The sequence below is a fragment of the Pararge aegeria genome, chromosome 8 (genome assembly GCF_905163445.1).
Source record: "Pararge aegeria chromosome 8, ilParAegt1.1, whole genome shotgun sequence".
In the NCBI taxonomy this organism is placed as follows: Eukaryota; Metazoa; Arthropoda; class Insecta; order Lepidoptera; family Nymphalidae; genus Pararge; species Pararge aegeria.
Window position 1 is genome coordinate 10,882,983 of NC_053187.1, and position 21,255 is coordinate 10,904,237.

The 21,255-nt window shown below is 35.8% G+C and overlaps 1 protein-coding gene across 1 annotated transcript; it reads right to left on the minus strand.

Annotated features, from left to right (window-relative positions):
- Positions 1-1,183: 1,183 nt before the first annotated feature.
- Positions 1,184-21,054, minus strand: LOC120625873 (probable cation-transporting ATPase 13A3). The gene is made up of 20 exons (XM_039893123.1): positions 20,873-21,054; positions 19,226-19,453; positions 18,729-18,957; positions 17,826-18,030; positions 17,159-17,372; positions 14,754-14,884; positions 13,871-14,053; positions 12,969-13,157; positions 11,059-11,271; positions 10,591-10,725; positions 9,361-9,474; positions 8,835-9,108; positions 8,630-8,757; positions 8,154-8,277; positions 7,427-7,588; positions 5,866-6,020; positions 5,311-5,534; positions 4,192-4,340; positions 3,063-3,250; positions 1,184-2,437 (listed from the first exon to the last, which is right to left on the minus strand). The coding sequence occupies exons 1-20, from the start codon at positions 20,904-20,906 to the stop codon at positions 2,303-2,305; spliced, it is 3,414 nt and encodes a 1,137-aa protein (XP_039749057.1). The 5' UTR covers positions 20,907-21,054; the 3' UTR covers positions 1,184-2,302.
- Between the last annotated feature and the right edge of the window lie 201 nt (positions 21,055-21,255).

Consider the following 21,255-nt stretch of genomic DNA (forward strand, 5'->3'; position numbering starts at 1 on the left):
TTTAAAGTCTAGTAGAATAACTTATTATAATTAAGGATATACATATTATAAGTTATATCGAATATATTTAAACACTTAACAGATAACCATCAGCAAAACACGAGAACAGGACATTTTCTGTTGTATTTTGTATCTGACTACATATCCAGTATGTTATAGATATAAGCACAACTCGAAGTGACTACGTATATATCGTTTTTAGGAATGATACAAGATTATGCAAACGTTTCAGGGATCCAACCTCATTCTGGCAAAGTAAGCTCGCGCGATATTTAGGTATAACTTAGGTGATACGAACTGTATTGGAGCATTCGTGCTTAACATTTAGAACACTGTACAACTCCGTAACACCATATAAACACAGGAACTTGTACATATTTGACCTTCATTTCTACTTATTCGTTCAATTGTTTTATGCATCGCATATCCTGTTCAATATTTAGTGCAAAATATTCTCAGTTTGATTCGGCCCTAAGTGAAATAAATTTCAAATATGCATTTGAACAAGATTCTTAATGGTTAACTAAAAGACATACTATACAATTTCAAAATATAGTTAACAGATATGTAACACTTATCCAGTATTTACTATTACCTATGTAGTATGGAATTTCAGAAATCTAAAATCTCTTGAAATGACTATCTTGTCATATCCATTGTCACTTGTGCACTTATTTGTAGTCACTACCAAATAAATTAAACAATCTTTCAACTTCTCTGATCATTACTTAGAAACCCTTTATTTGCACAGGAGACAATATAGCCTGCAAACGCACGCAAGTTTAAATATGAGTAATTCTTATTTAAAGCAAAATTGAATTAAAATTAGCCAATAACAACAAGCAAAATTATTGATGGGAATTTTTGATGATGTGACTTGATTAAAGTCTACATAACTCACTTAAATTTGTGCATGTGTTAATTAATGGAAAATTTAAATCAATTAGATTCAAACAAGAGGTTTGTGATATGTTACACATACATTATTATTTTAATTGTTAATGTAACCCAAAGCAGTTTCTATTATGCATATTTAACTAATTTACACGAAATATTATCAAAATTAAGCTTAATTTGCTATACTCCGCGAAAAGCAGGAGTTGGAGTATAAAGATTGAAATAATTCAAAATTACATCATACAGATTCTCCTGCTTTTCTTGGAGTGTAGCAAATAAAGCTTTAATTTTTACAATATATCATGGAGTTTCCGCAGAGTAACGCTTGCTTCTATCCAATTATTTACACGATTCTTCTCTCCGGTGCGAATGAGAACTAACGTGCTGGCCACTGAATTATCGCAACGATGCGCGAAGGTAATATACCAAGCATTCCACGAGTAGCGGCCACCTACGAATAACGCGCGACTCGGCTCGCACACCGCGCGAAAATTCGTCCCGTGGCCAGCACGTAAGGGAGTATTTACAAATTTCGAAATACGTGGGATGTGCATAGGGTGAGGTCTGGCAAAAATACTTTTAGTTTGAGTATGTTTATTGCTCATAAGCATTATATACACTTTGCACTCTTGAGCATCAGCCTTAGTACAAGATTTGCTAGTTCGCAATCGAGGAATCGCTATGGAGTAGGGAAATACTTCAACATCGGAGTAAAATGGATCTTATATGGGATATTCTAGGCTCGATTCCCGGCAGGGGCCATTAGGGAATTTATAATTTCTGAATTTTCTATGGTCTGGTCAGGTGGTCAGGTGGGAGCCTTTGGCCTTGGCTAGATGTCGCGTAGAAACCGATTAATAATATCGTGCAAATATAACTGGTATACTCCCTAACAGGTTAGCCCGCTTCCGTCTTTTACTGCATCATCACTTACCACCAAGTGAGATTGCAGTCAAGGGCTAACTTGTAATGGAATAAAAAAAAAATTGAACTGAAAAGCTCAAATTTGCGTGTCTCCAGTTGTCTAGCGCAGGTTGTTTACAAACATTCTCTCAAAAGAGAACGTTTGTAAAATCCAATACGACTGACATGTTCCATTTCTGTAATGTCAAACAGAAAATAATACTCGAAAAAGGTGCCTCGATTCCGAGCAAGCAAATCTTGTACTTAGGCTTCATAAAATCATATTAAACTGTTTTTGTAAGACCACACCCTGGTTTAGTCACATCCCTGGAATTACAAAGCTCTAATTGAATAGTCCCTTATGCTTGTAAGTAGCGGGCAGAAAGTTAAATCACCTTGATAATACTACATGTCACAAAACACTGTCACTTATCACTTGTAGTCACTACCGAACCAACGCAAACACTATGTAAGGTGTGTACTGAGAGACAGTTGGGCTCCGTCAGCATATGTGCGAGGGTGACCTTGGTGGCCACAGCGGGCATGCGGCTTCAGCGGACGCTTCATCTTTGTCGGAACAACGGCGTCTCAGCAGTTGGAACAGGGATGTGAAACGATCTTGGTCTGACAAAGTGGCCTGGAATATAATAAAAAACCATTGTACCCATTTGTATATATTTATAACTAAAATAATCTAAAATGTTATATTCGTATCACTATGTTTTTATGTTGAGCATCATTAGTTAAATATAATTTTTTTTTATTATTGAAAAACCATACAATGCAGTTTATAACTCGGTTACATTTAAGCTATTAACAGGTTTTCATAGATACATTCTATATAAACAAGACTACCTGGTATAACCAAGCAAATATGCGACAAACTATAACGAAAAGTTAAATCTTCTGTGAAAAAATTTTGCTAATTTAAATTTTACTAACTATTCTGCATTCGTCAATTTAAGATTCATTATTCATCAAAATGAAATCTGTACCAACTTATTTTTAGTCAAAGGTATGTGTAGAATCTTTTTATGACTTAGTTAATTGTGATTTTGTGTCATATTATAATTAACAGTCTTTCTAAGAGGTCAAAATTCGAGAACAATTCAATAAATGTTAAGTTAGAACTTTATTGAAGTTCTTTTGTAAAAGAATATGCTAAGTGCGACCGTGTAGGTCATCAATGCATGATATTGCTGTTAATATATTGCAATATATTTGAAATTTAGCATAGAAGTGAGCTATTAAGTTTTACGTACCTCAATCGCAATAGCGAGCATGAGATGTAAGACGGGTATGATCAATAAATAAACTCTGAACATGGTCTGCTCAGTATCTGCCACCTTCATGACTTCAATTTCCATGTAATCGGCTAGCCACTCCCACGGGCACAGTAAGAGCACCGTAACAAACACAGACTGTGTTACAAGCGCTATTACCATACAGTCTGTGGAAGAGTAAAATCACATTAAAATTATTATATCAACCCATTACGGGCCCACTACAGGGCACGGGTATCTTCCCATGAAAAGGTGGTAGGGCCGTAGTCCACCACGTCTAGCCCATTGCGGATTGGTGGCCTCCACACACCTTTGAGTAAATTATCGAGAATTCTCAGGCATGCAGGTTTCCTCACGATGTTTTCCTTCACCGTTAAAGCAAGTGATATTTAATTACTTACAAAACTCACATAACTTAGAAAAGTTAGAGGTGCGTGCTGGGATTCGAACTCGGCCCTATTAATCTCTGGGCTATTACCGCTTCAATTTATATTATAAAGAAAACCAAACAAAACGAGACGTTATATTGTCGCTAACTATTGGTCTTATAAGAAGGTGCAGAATAACTCAGCAGGCGATGGAGATAACGATGCTCGTAGTATCTCTACGCGATCAAATGAAGAAAAAGGAGATTCCAAGAAGAACCAGAGTTACCGCCATAACTCAACGAGTCGCTAAGCTGACTCTAAGCCCAAGTCACTGACAAAGTCACTGTAAAAAATATTTTATTCAAGTTATAGATTGCATTTATGATGCGTACATTAAGACAAAAATTGTGTATAGTAGTGAGATGATGGCGTTATTTACATTTGTAAACTTAAAACTGAGTCTTATAATAATTTTATCCAGGTTTTTTTTATTATCACGCTCTCACATCGTCATTTGAAAATTAGGTTTAACGGTCAATTTCTCAGTACCAGTCCAGAAATTAGCGTTGTCTAACCGCGAGATTCACGTAAGAGAGCTCGTTAAGCCACCTATCCCGGTTGTTATGCAATAATGGTCATTAAAGTCGCGGATTCTTCTTGAATTCTTCTACTATGAAGCTTTGCCCATGCAGTGGTACACTACAAGCTTAAGACAATAATGTGATTGTTTTTATACTCACAGTTAGCACAAAATGGCTGACGGAAGGGCCAGCCCTTAGCATAAACGCAAGCCATTATTAAGTACTGGAATGATGTAACTATGAATATTACTGTGTTTTCCCAACACATAACTTGCTCCACATCTGGACCACCCTGCACAGGATCGAACCTTAAACAATTGGTAAACATCGTTACACACTTTTCCATTTTGTGAGAGTTAAAAGCGGAACCTGCGTCCAAGCGACCTTACATAATTTAATGTTAAAATGGTAGGAGTTCAGGAGATAAATTTAGATTCCGTAATCTGAGTAAGGTTGCCTGGCAGAGATTTCTACTAAGCGATATGGCCGCCTATTGTATTATAAAAAAAAATCTCATAATTCTAAATTCATTTATTTCCAACTCTAACTTAACTCTAGGTCTAGTATAAGCACTTTTGAAACATCAAGTGAGTCTGTTTGTAGTGACTCTACCACCGGTCCGGAAGGCAGCTTCCACTGGGAAGAGCCGGCAAGAAACTCAGCAGATTGCTCTTTTCCAATATCATTTTATAGTTTAACAATCTTTAGAATTTTTACTACTTTAAGTGTCTGCTTTTAAAAATTGTCTTAATTTGTTATAGTGAAAAGATAAATACTATAAATACGAAACTTAAAAAAATAGCCTTCGAGAGATTGAGATGGATATAGAATATAAGGAGTATTACGATAAATGCGAGCTTAAAAAATGTTTGATATTTTAATGTAAAATATTTGGTTACATATTATTCAGTTTCCATGGTAAACAAAATAAGTATTCTATCACATTCTCTCGCAGACTTTATTCTTTACATATACATATGTGATTGTTACTTTATCGTGACGTACATTTGTTTCATAAGGTTCCAAATCACAACGATTCTAAAGGATACGCTACGAATTTAAGTACGAGGTCACGTGTTCTATTCCCGTCAGGGGTATTTGGGAATTAACAATTTCAGAATTTTCTAGGCTAGCTACCACCGATTCAGATTTGTGACTACCATACTCCCTAACAGGTTAGCCCACACAATAACATCATCTTAGACTGCGTCATAACTTACCACCAGGTGAGATCTACTGCTAACTTGTAATGGAATAAATAACAAAAAAAAAACTCACCATACTTGAGACTGTAAGAGGTAGATTGAAGCCATTTGTATGGTCAGTACGAGCAACACCTGCATGATAAGTGGCAGTATACTAGCTATAGCGACTAGAGAGACTGGCGGAGTTTGCTTCGTCAACAAGGGCCCGGGGGACGCCCGGCCCAAGGATAAAGCCAGTATCGTGGTTAGCACCAAGTCAATGTACAGGAACTGGTTGTTACCGAGGATAGAGTAGAACTGCAAACAAAATCCATATTAATATTATAAATGCGAATGTGTTTGATTATTTTTTTGTTTTTCCTTCCTTTTCGCCCGAACTAAGAAACCAATCAGCTTGATTTTTAGTTGAAAGGACAGAGACTAACATAAGCTACGCTACTTGTGTGCGTGGGTGTATGTACCTATGTGAATGCGTATGTGTGTGTGTGTGTGTTTGTAATTTCTGAGAGGGATTTAAATAAATACAAACTTAAACAAATGAATTATTCGTCCTTTCAAAAAACACTTAAAATATTGAAGCCCCGTTCCATGTAAGATGTTATTAATCAGAAAAGAAAACAATACTCACATTATAAAGGATGAGAATAGAGAAGAACTGGATAAGCGAATAGAGAGCCATGTATTTGAAGATCGCAAAAGAAGTACTCAGCGCACATCGTCCCTCCAGGGCTAGAAGTTTCACGCAGCGAATGTTCTGCTCCTGTGACGTGAACGGCGCTGCCACTGGTGAAGATAAATAAAATAAAAAAATTATAAGCTTAATTAATTCTAATATGTATTAATTATCGCATGTTTCGGAAAGTAAAGGCAATTGCTTTATTTAGCGGTGAAGAATAATGCCCCAATCAGCACTGGTGGCCAGCGTGGTGGAAAACGGCCTAAACCATTCTCATTGTGGGAGGAGACCCTTTGCCCTATAGTGGGCTGGTATTGGTTTAATAAGATGAAGAATAATGAATTTGAAAATGTATATGTTACCCAATTGGGAAATTAATATTAAGCTTGCATCCTGTATAACAAAACCAACTAAGTGCAAGTTAGACTTGCAGACGAAGTTTTCCGTACCAAGGTGCAATATGACCAATTACATAGATTAAACTTCCAATAAATCACACTAGCTGACCAGAGCAACTTCGTCTGCACCAAATCGGTTATTACCGGAAAACGCGAATAAAATGACATTTTTTAAAATTGAATCCTAGCTAGATCGATTTATCGCTCCCGAAACCCCCTGTATACTAAATTTAATGAAAATCGTTAGAGCCGATTCCGAGTTCTTTCGGATATCTTTGATGTTATAAGTATTCTATTTTTATTATTTGGGGATATAACGGCATATGTAGAAATACATATTCTGTGAAAATTTCAACTATCTACCTATTGCTGACAGACAGGCAGACTGATGGACGGCTTAGTGTAGTCCATTTCCGGACATCATCAGCCTATTAACAACTCATAGTATAGTGTATCCTTACACTCTCATAGGAAAGAAGCTATAAGAGAGTTAGCCAACCTCGCCGCTCCAATGCGGGCCCCGTATCTGATGCTCTGACGTTCATTATTAAGATGATGATGATGATGATGATGATGATGATGACATACATCTCCTGAGGATGTTTGTTTGTTTTAAGTTTGTTTTTAGTCTTTATTGCACACACACATTTTATATAAATTAAACACAAAAACAGAAGAAACTTAAAAATATAAAAATAAAATAGAGCGTGCAAAGACGGTCTTATCACTAAAGCGATCTCTTCCAGACAACCTTTGACGGTAGGAAAAAAAAAACGAAGGAACGGGTTGGTGCAGCAATTTCAGTATAAAAAATATATATGAAAATATAGATGCTCCGGTTTCAGAGCGAAACGTGCGTAAAGGGTACATTGTCGAAGATCTGTTTGGTGTGGAGTATAAGGATTGCAGAAATTATAAATTACACCACACAGAATCTCCTGCTTTTCGCAGAGTATAGCAAATTAAGCTTAATTTTCATAATATATCATGGATTTTCGCAAATGAACGCCTGTTTCTATCCAGCTTAACGTGCTGTTTGAGGCAAGAGTACCAATTTTGTAAGCCTGGGTTAGTGCAGAACTGAAAATCAATCTAATCGGAAATAGTTAGTTTACCTGATGCGTCCGCTTCGGATAACGAGATGCCCACATGTGCGGCCTTCAGAGCACCGCAGTCGTTGGCGCCGTCTCCACACATACCCACAACCAAGCCCTCGCCTTGAAGGGCGGTAATCAGCTGTGTTTTTTGGTCTGGCCCAAATCGCCCGAAGATCATTCCTGCAAAAATGTTACACAGTTATATATGAACCACAGACAGGTCTCTCTCGATACATATAGGACTGGTTCTTGCAGTCACAGAACAGCCTCACATGGCAGCCTTCTTAAATGATTTTCACTTCACGATATTTACCTATCTGTACCCGTACCTAGCTACCGTATCAGAATGTATATCGGACTTGACCGAAGGAGCTTTCCATTTGCATAAACTCATCACATCTTATCTAGACAAATAATGGAGCTATGAACAGATCTCTAAACTCTAAAACTATCAACCGAATTTGAAATTCACGGATTCGATAGCCCTATCCTTAAGTAAGGATACAGGCTATTTATCATAATTGATTACTGTGATGGCACTAGACAGAATTTGTAATTCGAACAAATAATTGAATTTTTTGCTGGTGTGTATTATGAATAAATAAATGAATAAAAATAAACGTCCCGCTACAACACTTTGGAGTGAAGTACACGAAATAATAGCACATCTAAACAGCTCAAACATTTTACCGTTCCAGGTGAAAATACAATAGTTTGTGAGAAATACAAACAAGCTATCACTGACCTCGGTTTACAATAGTGGACATCAGTTCCGGATAGTGCGTCCGTACTACGGCCCAGGTCTTGCCTTCCATAGCCAACACGTACGCGTCTATCGATAACTTAGGCGGGCCACCTTCGCCAACCACCTACAAAAACATAAAAAAAAAGAGAAAATGTGGTTTATGAGTTAAAACGACTTTAACAATATCAAGGTTAAAGTGGTAATAATAAAATTACGCCCCATGACTTTTAAATTCAGTCTAAATTTAGTTGTACTTTTGTTTGTTACCTTGGGACACCCTATTATATTTATAAACTGTTTTGAAAAGTTCTTCTTTTGTTTGAAACGCTATATTTTAATGTTGGCCCGCTATATCGCGTATCCTTACATTCAAATCTCGCTGCCCCCAATAATTTAAAATGAAAATTCAGTTCGATTTTCGGCTTTGTCACTTGCGAATCCGGGTTTATATTAGTATGTGAGAATTTTTTTCTTACCTCCATACATAATGCCGGCCGTGTGTCAGTAGTTTGTTGTTGGCCAACCGTGATCAGAACTAGCCTTTGATGAGGTTGAACCATACAGCAACCGCGGGCGACCGACATCGCGGTCATTATGTTGTCCCCTACAAAATAATACATGTAAAAAATAATACTGCTTATCCAATCTATTAACTTTTTAAGCGAATGTAAAACAACTTACCGGTGACCATAATTTGCCTCATATTCGCGTCGTGCAACTCCTTTATAACTTGCGTTGTTTCCGGTTTCAGGCTATTTTGCATGACTAGAAAGCCCAAAAACGTCATATCGCACTCTATGGACTCCCTCTTGAGCCGCTGTGCGTCCACCCACTTCATTTTACGGTCCAGCTTCTTGTGGGCTAGGCCGATCACTCGGAATCCGTTGGACGTGTATTCGTTGAGTATCATACTGAAGTTGTCTGGCAACGACACCGGATCGCACATACCTGCAACCTGTATTGTATTTAAAGTTTATTTTTAATCTTTTTGGGACTTATAAATATAGTATATTTTTTATCTCGGAAAAACATAATAAAACCGTTCCTGCTTTGTTTATATAAAGCCATAATTACCAGCAAGTATTAAAAACGGCTTCACAGCCAATCTTGTGTAAATGAACATGGAGGTAGCTTGGGTCCAAGATAGGATTTAAAACCCAAACAAACACGGAGGAAGTCCCGGGCAAAAGCTAGTAGATTCACACACCTTTTCGGGCGCTCCTTTCACGAAGTATACCATCTGTGGTTGTCCGAGGACTCTGGCGATAACGCCCATTGATTGTTGGGATGATGAGAAATGGAATCTGCGCAGCAAACCAATCTAGAAATAAAAAAAAGTAAAACTTTTTTACATTGTGTTTTTAAATAACTGAATAATCTTAATAAAATAATAAATAAATAAATATACTACGACAATACACACATCGCCATCTAGCCCCAAAGTAAGCGTAGCTTGTGTTATGGGTACTAAGACGACTGATGAATACTTTTATGAATAATATACATGTATACTTAGAATATAAATAAGTATAAACACCCAGACACTGACAAACATTCATGCTCATCACACAAACATTTTCCAGTTGTGGGAATCGAACCCACGGCCAAATAGAAATAAAGATTCACGCAAAGTACCAATTTTTATATCCCTACATAATGTCCCATTTTGCAATGTAAATGAAACTAGTGTTATTGTTTGGTTTCTTTTTGTATCAGATACATTTACAACATAGATAAATATCATTTTAAAAATTATCACATACAATCACTGTACACAAATGCTGCGTATATCAATAACAAGTATAGAAAAAGAATAAGCGAGGTGAACTATCATCTTGAATTCTGAGGAAGGTTCGAGATTCATATTCAAATTTCAGAACAAAATACTTTTCAAGAAAAAGCTCATAAAAAACTTATTGTTAAAAAAAGTGGGTACACAGTCGCGAATAATTTCGTGTTTAACACAAATGCACGCAATCGGAGACTGATTTCAGAGACGAGTTTTAGGAAAAGGACCCCTTTTATGATGATTTAAATATTTTTCACTTATAGTAAAAACGAGGATATATGCTTGAGTCCGACTATTATATATGATCAAGCAGATTGAAGCGACTGATACGGTGATAGTCCAGTGGCTAGGACTTCGACATCACTTTCGGGGCCCGAGTTCGAATCCCAGTACGCAACTGTTATGTGCTTTTAAAGCAATTTAAATATCCAGTATTACCCGCCTTCTTCTAAGTCATAATTTTAAACCGAGTCCTTTATTATAACGTATTTTTTTTATAAGGCATTTGCAATAAAGTTGAACAAACATTACCTATATTAGTAGTGCGTATCAAAAACGTGGAAAAAAGTTCCATGCTAGTAGATTTGGCGAAGTATAGCGGAGTATCCCCACCACTAATGCTGCTGTGAGTTATATGTAAAAGCTGACCTCATACGGCATTTCCATGGTGAAGGGATCGTAGTTATCCAAATTTTGCAAATCTCCATTGGCAGTTACAGGCTTAACGATAGCTGGCATTAGGTTATCATATCTGGTGTTTTCAGGACCTGGCTCCTCGAGGACCTAAAAATACAATTACAGAACTTAACAGGAATTGAAGCAAGAAACCACGACGACAGGTATCATCGATATAATCGATATAAGAATGTAAATTTTAGTACACGAAGCGACGCGCGCTTTTCTAGTGGTAACTAAATGTACAAAATACGATACGGTTCTGTGCGTAGTACAAACAAACAAATAAAACGCGAGTCCCTTTGCCTCATAAAGTATTTTTCCCTCATAAAATATTCTGTGCAGTGCACGCTTTTTTCCAGATTTAAAGAATACAGTATCTAAATGCTTTAATTAAGGGCTTCTCTTGAAATCGGTAAATAAATCAAGAAATTTACTTACCCACTGTGTAAACTCAAACATCTTCAAATCCAAAGGGTCACCTTTAAGTTGCCCTTGAATGCTGGTGAGTGAATGGCAAGAGGCTAAAGCTTGGACTAGGGGACTCTTCGAAGGCAGAGCGGCAATGTCGTCGATGCAGCGACCGAACTTCTCTTCGGAGTTGGAAGGAATAACTGCGTACAGGTCTAACCCGTCCTCAGTTAAGGTTCCAGTCTGTAATAAAGCATCTACGATAGAATCAGGAGTCTATGATACAATGTTGTTTCAGAACATTAATCTTGTTTTGCTTTAGTCCGCAACAACTAGATATATCTGAAAAGTCTATTTTTTTTGGAAGATCTATTAAAATATGCTTTCTTAGTACATTCGTTCTTTTATTCTAAAACGCACAAGTGACAAAAGCGCCTAGTCACACAATCACAACCAATATTTAACTTTTTTTTAATAGTTATAATTAGCAGAACGTTCATATAAGGTAAAAAAAAGTGTGACGTTTATTTTTGCGTAGGTGATAAGGTTAAGTTTTAGTTACTGTATTTTTATTTACTCATTGTATATGTTTACAAAGGTGTGTTAGCCTAAACAAAATTGTTTATTTATTATTAACTTATTATATCTATTGTTCAACATTTGTTACATTTTATTGACAAAATAAAGAAATTTTCAAACAAGCAATGGTCATAATTGACCTGATGGTAGGTGGAAAACCATAGCATATAAGCAGGGCAACACTTCGCAGGGCATGCCAGGCACAGGTCTTGCAATGTGCCATCCTGTGTCCATCAACATAAGTCGTAGGTGTTAAGCCTCATGTGTCTGTGATTAAACCGGCAACTACGCCCTTCAGACTGGAACACAGCATTGCGACAATGCTGTTTTGCAGCAGAAATAACAATGGCGGCAAATCTTCCCTAGACGAGCTTTGTCACAAAAAAGCTTTAAGTAGTGTGGATACATGTGGATTGTACTTATATATATAGTTCCATCTGTTAAGTTACCAGTGTTTCCTTAGGTATCCTGCAGGGCTAGCACGGGCAGGAGACAAAAATTATATCCCCTGAGGGATATAATTAACGTGTCCACCTGCTAAAGCTCGGGAACATGGAATAGAAAACTTTACCCTTATTATTATTGCAATTATATTATTTGGATACTATTTCCAATTGTGCGCCAATGATCTGAGAGTCGATAAAGCTGTGGAAGACGAAAATTTTTTATCCTTTCCCCGGGGAGATAATTGTATCCTGCTCATGCTAGCCGTGCTGGGGTGTCAAAGGTAGTACTCGAAATAAAAGATGTTAATGGGACACATATATAATTGATACACCGTGTTTCACAAGCAGAGATGCGCCGGGTACTGTTGCATCGCGCGCAGGCCAACTATATATATAAGTACAATCCACATTAGTAACCACAGTAGTAACTGCTAAAATTATTATCAACATCGTGTTCATTGATCACACGTACGTATATACGATGCGTACATACAATACGTACGGCATTGTGTACGTAGCGGCCCTGATAATACTCAACCAATTTTTTTTTTTAATACACACATCGCCATCTAGCCCCAAAGTAAGCGTAACGTGTGTTATGGTTACTAAGATGACTGATGAATAATTATATGAATAATATACGTAAATACTTATAGTATATAGTTAAACACCCAGACACTGAAAAACATTAATGTTCATCACACAAATATTGTCCAGTTGTGGGAATCGAACCCACGGCCTTGGCTCAGAAAGCAGGGTCACTGCCCACTGCGCCAATCGGCCGTCATTGTAATGTTGTCCTGTGTTCATTTTTGAGGTAACGGCGTTACCCCGTTTTGCACAAGGGAAAATTTTCGTAAGAACTGTGTTCGTTTGCGGTAACACAACTGCGCTAGAAATACCAAATGAGCTTACCTTATCGAAGCACATGACCTGCAACTTCCCACAGATAATAATGCGAGGCGGTGACACGCAAAAGATCTTATTGCGCTTGAGACGCTGCTGACTGTAAACAATCCCAGCTGTCATGGCAGCAGGCAACGCCGGTGGCACCACAATCGTTATTATATCTAGCGTTCGCAGCACTATTCTGCCTATAGGACTCTGGAAACCGGAAAAAGTTTTTTTTTTCATTAACATACTCTCATGAGCTATTCTACACTATATACCACCCAGGCCTACCGCGTCGCATCGCTCGCCTTTTTTTCATATCACTACTAGTTAGCCCTTGACTGCAATCTCACCTGCTAGTGATGATGCAGTCTATGATAATAACGGGCTAACCTGTTAGACCCCTAACATTTATATTAAACCCATCGCAGTTATATTAAACCCATACAAATAATCGCTTAATACGCGAGCACGTATTTGACGGTGGTAACAAGCAATGGCCGCAACCTCCCACAAGACCGGACCAGAGAAAATTCAGAAATTTTAAATTCTCAAATTGCCCCAACCGGAGATCGAACCTGAGATCACCCACTGAAAACCACAGTGGCGCTACCCCATGCGCGTCAAAAAGCCTGACATATTACTTACGAGCGGCGTTATATTTTTCCATACAGACCCACCGCGTCGTTTCGTTAGCGTGGTCTGTTATTTTTCTCGGCCCCTAAGCCCCTAGCCCTATGTTAAACGACATTCCTCACGAATTGGACTATTAATATTAAATTTTGTGCAAATTCTGTTGCACACATGTCTAAATATAGTGCTATCTTTTTCCAGGGGATAATAGTGTGAAAAGGTCAGCAATTCCTTTAGAATTGTACCACAGAGTCAGCACCATTCCATTTTTATAATACAGATTATGTACTTACATCTCTGACGACATAGAGCCATATCGAATATCCCATTCCGATTGCGGCAATGCAGAACATGAATATAACAAATTTGACGGCATCCTTGTAGAATTGAAAATCAAACTTCTTCGGGAACAGAATACTTTTGATTAACTCTCCTTTGGCAGTGTAAAAGCCGGTGCGTACGACTTTGGCTAAGACCTGAAAGTAATGTACGTATGTAAGTATATCATTTTTTCTATGGATTATATACGTATGCATCTGTCTATAATATCTAATATCATTTTTATTAATATATAATATGTAATGTTATTTTTGTATCGAGTTTTTTTTGAACACACTCACACTCGTTTTTCTGGAATGTCAGAAAGTTGGAAAGAAAATGCTTTAGCATTAGGTCCGCCTTCTGAGAAAAAAAAGACCCTTGACGTTCGACGCGCATGCAATTTTTACAATTGAATGAGAGCCAAAACTTTGTGTGGGCCAGTAATAAGTACATAAGAAAAGCACTTCTAAATTCATAGTCATATATAGAGTTTGAATTCAGTAGATTATTAACTTTAAGCGTTAGTGTAACGATCACTAAAGTTATGTTTAATAATAATAATAAAAAAAAAATTAAATAATAAATGATTCTTATGTATTTTGTATAAACCGTGTCCTGCGCAGTAAGATGGTTGCAACGTTTTTGAGAGTACGAACTGATCATTAAAGTTGCGTTTTATAATAATAAAAAGATAAAAAGAAATAATAAATGATTCTTATGTATTTTGTATAAACCGTATCCTGCGCAGTAAGATCGTTGCAACGTTTTTGCAACGATAACGAACTGTGTATAATAAAACTTAAATTAAAAAACAACGTTCAAAACACTGAAATGTCATAATTTCAATATTAATACCTGATTGTTTCCGTAGAATCTTGTTTGAATTACGTGAGTGCCAGCGAAAAGCGTATGTCTTTTGTGCGTTTCAGTTGAATATGCCTCTGTCGAAATACAAGGAGGTCCTTTCATCACAGGCACACTCTCACCTAAAAATATAAATAATGGAAGTTACTGTGAAACAAAAAACCACACCAAACCAAAGCCACCCAAAGTGCCAGTACCTAATACTGCAAGCGTTTTGGGCAATTATGGAGTTGGTGAGATTTTAGAGTGAATTAATTATAACAAAACAGCAAATATATAATTATAATTAGTGTAATATAATTTATAATTTGTATCTAACACATATAAACAAAAAAAAAGGGAAGGGGCCGCCTTTGTTATTGATTAACAAATACAATACCTACATCGCAATATTGCAAAAATCACTACATTGTGTCGGTCTTTGGACTTGTATTATTACTTATTATAAATAGTTTTTAATTTGTATGTATAATATTATGTGGAACTAGCTGAGCACTTATTTTAATTCCCTAAAACAGAGAATAATATGCGTTTATCATACGGAGGGTTCATGCTGTAAATCTTCATATAGAGAGAAAAAGCTTGTGACCAGCAGTAGTAAATTTACGACCATCAATTAAATCACACTTTCACGATTAAAAGATTAACGTTATTCTAAATTTGAAGTCTTCTAGTAAGTTAAAAGAGGGAAACTACATCGGTAATTCCATTACTATTTTCGATATACACGCGAATAAAGACTGCGGGTATTGCCCGTCGGCAGGCAATTCATTATAAATTCTGATCTCGTACCGTTACAACAAAGCAATATCGTACTATACTAAGACATTTTTCCTAAAAAAATAAACGAACTTTTGTCATTAATAAACCTCTTCCGCAAAACCAATAACGATATATTAGTTCTTACGTTTTGGCTTTAAATTAAAACTTCCCTAAATATTCAGCAATTTTCAGCAATTTGACGCGTAGGTACTTATTATTATTTTCGTGTACGTTATTTAGCTAATTATAGACCATTCCCCGAGGAAGTTCTGCGACCGAAAAAATAAATACGCAAATCATCCATCAGACCTGATCAAATAAGTGAATAAAAAGAAATGAGGTTCTAGGATACTTTTAAAGTTGGTATAAAAAGGAAGATTTTCTCAAAACTTTCTTACTGTGAAAATCAGTTAAAAGCCCAAAACATTTTTTTCTATGATATGAATTATACTCTTTCGTCATTAGACATTTCTATCATAAATTCTGGGTTATTGCATAAGAAACCTTTACGTTCTGGGAGTCCAACATAATTAATTGTGTCTTAAATGTACGACACAGTTTTCAACCACTTGATGCGAGTTAAATAAACTACTTACAGTGAATTAACTCCAGTTAACGACCGACAACATCGTTCATTGAATTGTATCTACATAAACGACGATTTCTTTCACCGATGTTTATTGGAAAGAGTTGAACTTAAATTGTTATCAGATTGGTTCCATTAAAATGTCCATAATAAATTATATTCATTTTAACAAAAATTACTTATTGAATTGCTTCAGCTTCATGATACCACAATAGCATGCTATTATTAAACATTTATTGATACTTAGGGGAAATGCATTTGAAAACATTGCTAGTTGATAAGGACGCATAAAAATCATCGTTCGTTTATATGCTTCAAGTGTTAGCGTGTATACTAACGTACACTTTCTATATTCAATCTATCTGTAATCTGTTGATAAGTTGCTAAGCAACGTAGTTTTTGTTTTGGTAAAAATTGTATGGACACTAACAACGTTGCTAAATAATACCTAAATATAAGATTACGGACAGATTGAATATAGAAAATGGGCATAAGGAAACTCGTTATTTAAAGTTTAATTTCATATTGGACTGAAGCAGGCGGAATTCCATTATGTACAGTATATGTATTGCACTGTTATTTTTTCTATAATGTGAATGAAAACTACACATATCGCCATGGTATATACGCGGCACCGCACTGGAGGTCTACAAACGAATCTAACTTTTATGAAATAAAAACGTCGAGCAAGTTATTCTTCATTACATAGTTAAAACGGGGGTAACCTGGTAAGCATTGACAGCCTGGTGGTGGCGACTTCGGCTTTACTTCCGGGGGGCCTCTCACACCTCTAACTTCTCTTAGTTAGTTTCAGGCAATTAAAAATATCACAAGCTTGAATGGTTAAGAAAAACATCTCGAGGAAACCTGCACGCCTAAAAGTTTTTCATAATGTTCCCAAGGGTGTGTGGAGTCCACCAATCCGCAATGGGCCAGCGTTGTGGACTACGGCCTAAACCCTTCTCATTGGGGGAGGATACCCGTGCTCTGTAGTAGGCCGGTACTGGATGGATATGATGATGAAGATGATGAATTAGTCGCTACTTACCAGTGAGCATAGATTCGTTGACAATACAAGTGCCGGTCAGCAACATAGCATCACAAGGCATCACGCATCCATCGGGCGGTAAGACCAGCACATCACCGGGCACTAAACGGCTGGCGTTCACTACGTATTCCTCGCGACCAGTCCGCGTGAGACGGAGAACTGTTGCCGTGAATAAGCTTGTCGAGCCAGCCATATTGTGAATATTTATGCTCATCTGCGGAAGGAATTTTCATAACTTTCAACTAAATTATTGTAAATTGCAAGACAAGGATAGAAACTACATAGTGTGGTATTTGTATGTTGAGTCAACTATTATTAGTTTATGAATATATACAGGTATCAAGAACTGTGGAAAATGACAGATTTAATTCTATATTATTTCTCAGTCAGCATTCGAACTTGGAATCCCAATAAAGTAAAAATCTAATTGTAAATGACAAAAAAATTTGAAATTCTTAGGGAAGAGAAGCAAAACTAAACTAGATATTTGGTATGAAGCAATGTGGATTAACTTAAAATCTGATATAAACTAATATTGTATAGTAGTTTGTATTAAAACTATCTGTAGTACAATTCATATTAGACAACTGCTTTTTAGATTACTAGAAAAAGTTTCCTCGTTGTTCTTTTGTTGGTAAGTCCATTGTTGTATGTAAGATATATTTACCTGTTTAGTTTGATATAGTGACATCATACAAGATCCCGTCGAAAGGAGGAAAACACATGTTGCATATTGATAGTATTCGTCTAATGACCAAAGAACAATAGAGAACACTTGAAATAGATAAAACGGATTGAAAACTTCGTTTACGAATAATGTCCAGTAACTTTTTACTTCAACTTCCACTGAATTATTTCCGTACAACTTTATCCTAAAAGATTAAAATATAAAGTTTATCATAAAATATTTGTTGACATATTTTATAGGAGACTTCAGAATTTTAGGAAAATGTTTTAGATTTCAGCAATGCCACAACAAGAATATTTCTAATCTTAATAATATAATATTAATAATTAGAGCGATGCGTAATATCTTGTTTATTAAATACTACGCAAGCTACGACTTTGTCCACGTTTGATTAGTTTTTTTTCAATTACGAAGGACCCATTTATTATCTCTATGCAAAATTTCGTGGAGATCGGATTGGCAGCGGCCAAGCTACATAGGTAAAGAACCTTTTATTTTTAATACAGTGACGGAATTGTCCCAGGGTGCTTTTCGGAGATACAAAGAATCCTATGGCCGTCTCAAGGATACTTTGTGCCAAATTTTGTCAATCTGCAGTGGTTGAACACTTAGGTAACAAGCAGACACACTCTCGCATTTATAATAATAGTATGATTTCCATATGGTTTTATATTCGTTCATTTTTATTTAATATTTTGCAGAAGAACAGCTGCAAAATATTAAATATGTAGCATGTAGCGATCATTAAATTCTTTGTGGAGGTTTTTCGTGAAGCACCCATATTCCTGTATTATTATTCAAACAGCAAAATAAGCACGGCAAGTATTTTAAAATACAATGTTGAGAAATATATAATTTTTAAAAGATAAAGGCTCTACTTACAGTTCATTCTGTTGCCTTTTATTTATACCGGACATATTTTCCATCAATAAGCTAATGGTTATTTTTTCATTTAGTGCCAGTACATTGATGAACGCTCCATGGTCATTCAGCCAGATATAGCGGCTGTGTTGGTATATGAAGTAACGAAGTTTGTTATCAGTATGGCTGGAGATGCTAAGATCGATTTCATGGACACTCTCAATGTTGAAAGAGCCCTCTCCATCCATTACTAAAATAAATAGAAATTAAGAAAAAAAATCATTACTATGTTAAGAATGTCTTGTATTGATCAAACTTTCATTAAAAATTTAAGAAAAAACACATCAGTGTACCCGAGGATATTTTGGCGCGGGCTGGACTCTGCCAAGCAAATACTGAATCAGCAAAACAAATATTAGTTAAGAAGATGCTGCTGTTCCTGGCACAAATCAGTATTGAAAGGAATGACATATTTGTATAAAGAATTAAATAGGTATAAAAACATAGTATTTCCTTACCACATACTTCTTCAGCCATTTTCAAACTACGTTTTAAGTATTTGAATAGATTTAATGTAGGATAGTAGGCCAAAGCAAAATATGGTAGCCCACATAGTACTATGCAAATGGAATGAAAGATTATTGCACGTATTTTTGAATACTTGTAACCATATATTTTGATGACATGGTCTTCGCCATTATTCTCCAATATTTGCCAATGAGTTTCGCCAATAACTTCATAGTCATCTGAAAGAGAAAAGTTTGACAATTGGAAACCTACTAGCTATTTATTTATACTCTTTATTTGCACACAAATAAAAATACAGAAGAATAAAATAAAACACAGACAGAAGAAGTATACAAAAGGCGGCCTTATCGCTTTGTAGCGATCTCTTCCAGGCAACCTTAGGATAAGGAAAACAAAAGGATAACCTACTGCATAGCTATGATAGGACATAAATTTTTTTAATTCAGCAATGAGATCTCAGATTCCATTGATCCAAGCATGTAGGGAAATATGTTGTAAATTTACATTGAGGAATCAGACAAGTCAATCAAAGGTAGTATTAATGTATATTTATTTCTTTGAATAGCAATTCCTCACCATAAAAAATTGCGTTAGTAGACACCTGTTAGATTGACAACATATAATGATTTACTTGGCATGTGGAAATTTCTCCTAATAAATCTATGCTGAGCAATAAATATTCAATCAACACTAGACCAAACAATCCAATCATATTCCTGTTTTTGTCATATTGCCTCACTCATGCCCAATATAAATGGCTGGATCAGACTAAAAGTTGCAGATAAGGTAGAAAGAAAAATACCATGAGGCAAAATGACTGCTGAAACTGTGGAGTATTTACTTACAGTCATATTTTAACAAAAGTAAATTGAAAGCTGAGATTTGTGACATATGAAAGAATTTAGTAAACAACACTAAGAAACCACTGGGGTTTAGAAAAGACATAAATAAATAAAGCATAAATTATGCCCATGTATATGAATGCCTATGAAGAGGAATAAAACTCAAGAGTTTCTTTCATTTTTGGATGTTAGTTTGAATTTGCAACAGTACAAGAAATTTAATAAATGTTAAAAATATTATTTTAATGACAATTTCTTCTTGTCCACACAGTTATTATATTAATAGTGAAACAATCAATTTTAATTGAACATAATGTTTTTAAGTATATGGTATTCAGGAATAGTGTGTCATATGAAGAGAATAAGATATTATAGTTTGATAGACACTGCAGACAAGGCAACAAAGATAGCTAAATTGATAAAATATACACCTTACTTGTGAAAGTTATTGCACAACTAAGCATAACTAATGAAACCTATTTTTTTTTCAATTGTTTGTAGACTGAAAACTTTAATGTGAACAATAATTAGGTACTTAAGACCGCAAGGGTTATTAATAACAAATAAATACAGTCTATTGATGTGTTTGTCAGCCACATACTATAACTGCATGTTATTACTTGCTCTAATTCCTATACAGGTACTGAATAGATCTTGAATGTCTTATGAAACATAACCCCTTCGTAAGGTTTGAATGCAAAACCACATAACTTAAAAGCATGCGTTTAAATTAAATGAGTCACTTGATAAATTGTTGTTTAATTCTAAAGAATTATAAAGTAAATCTACACTTACCATTGGCGACCGAGGCATTATTCATGTTCAACATCCCCGTTAAACTATTTTAAGCAAAAAAAAATTTAGGGCATAATAATTAAAATGATATAAATTATTTCCGTATTGCTTTCTGCTACCGCATATTCTTATTCAGTTTCACTGATATTTGAGTAGATTCCAACAAATTTTTAAGATCGCGCTCGCACATCACACCTTTTTGTAAAGGAATGAAATCTGTAGACAATAGAATATTGACATTTCATGTAAAATGACGTATAACTTTAATCTATGGTTAAATGTCAAAGAGCTACTACACATTGCTACAACTTATGTGACGGCACACCTAAAAGCCAAAAAAGAAGAAGAAGAAGAAGAAGAACTTATGTGACCAACTTTTGTGC

Excerpts from the sequence above, each read along its gene's own strand:
- LOC120625873 (XM_039893123.1), bottom strand. The coding sequence starts at position 20,906 with ATGTTGAACATGAATAATGCCTCGGTCGCCAATG. Across the intron at positions 18,031-18,728 it reads AAAAGGCAACAGAATGAACT|GATAAAGTTGTACGGAAATA; the intron begins GTAAGTAGAGCC and ends TTAATCTTTTAG. Across the intron at positions 10,726-11,058 it reads TGTTTGAGTTTACACAGTGG|GTCCTCGAGGAGCCAGGTCC; the intron begins GTAAGTAAATTT and ends TTGTATTTTTAG.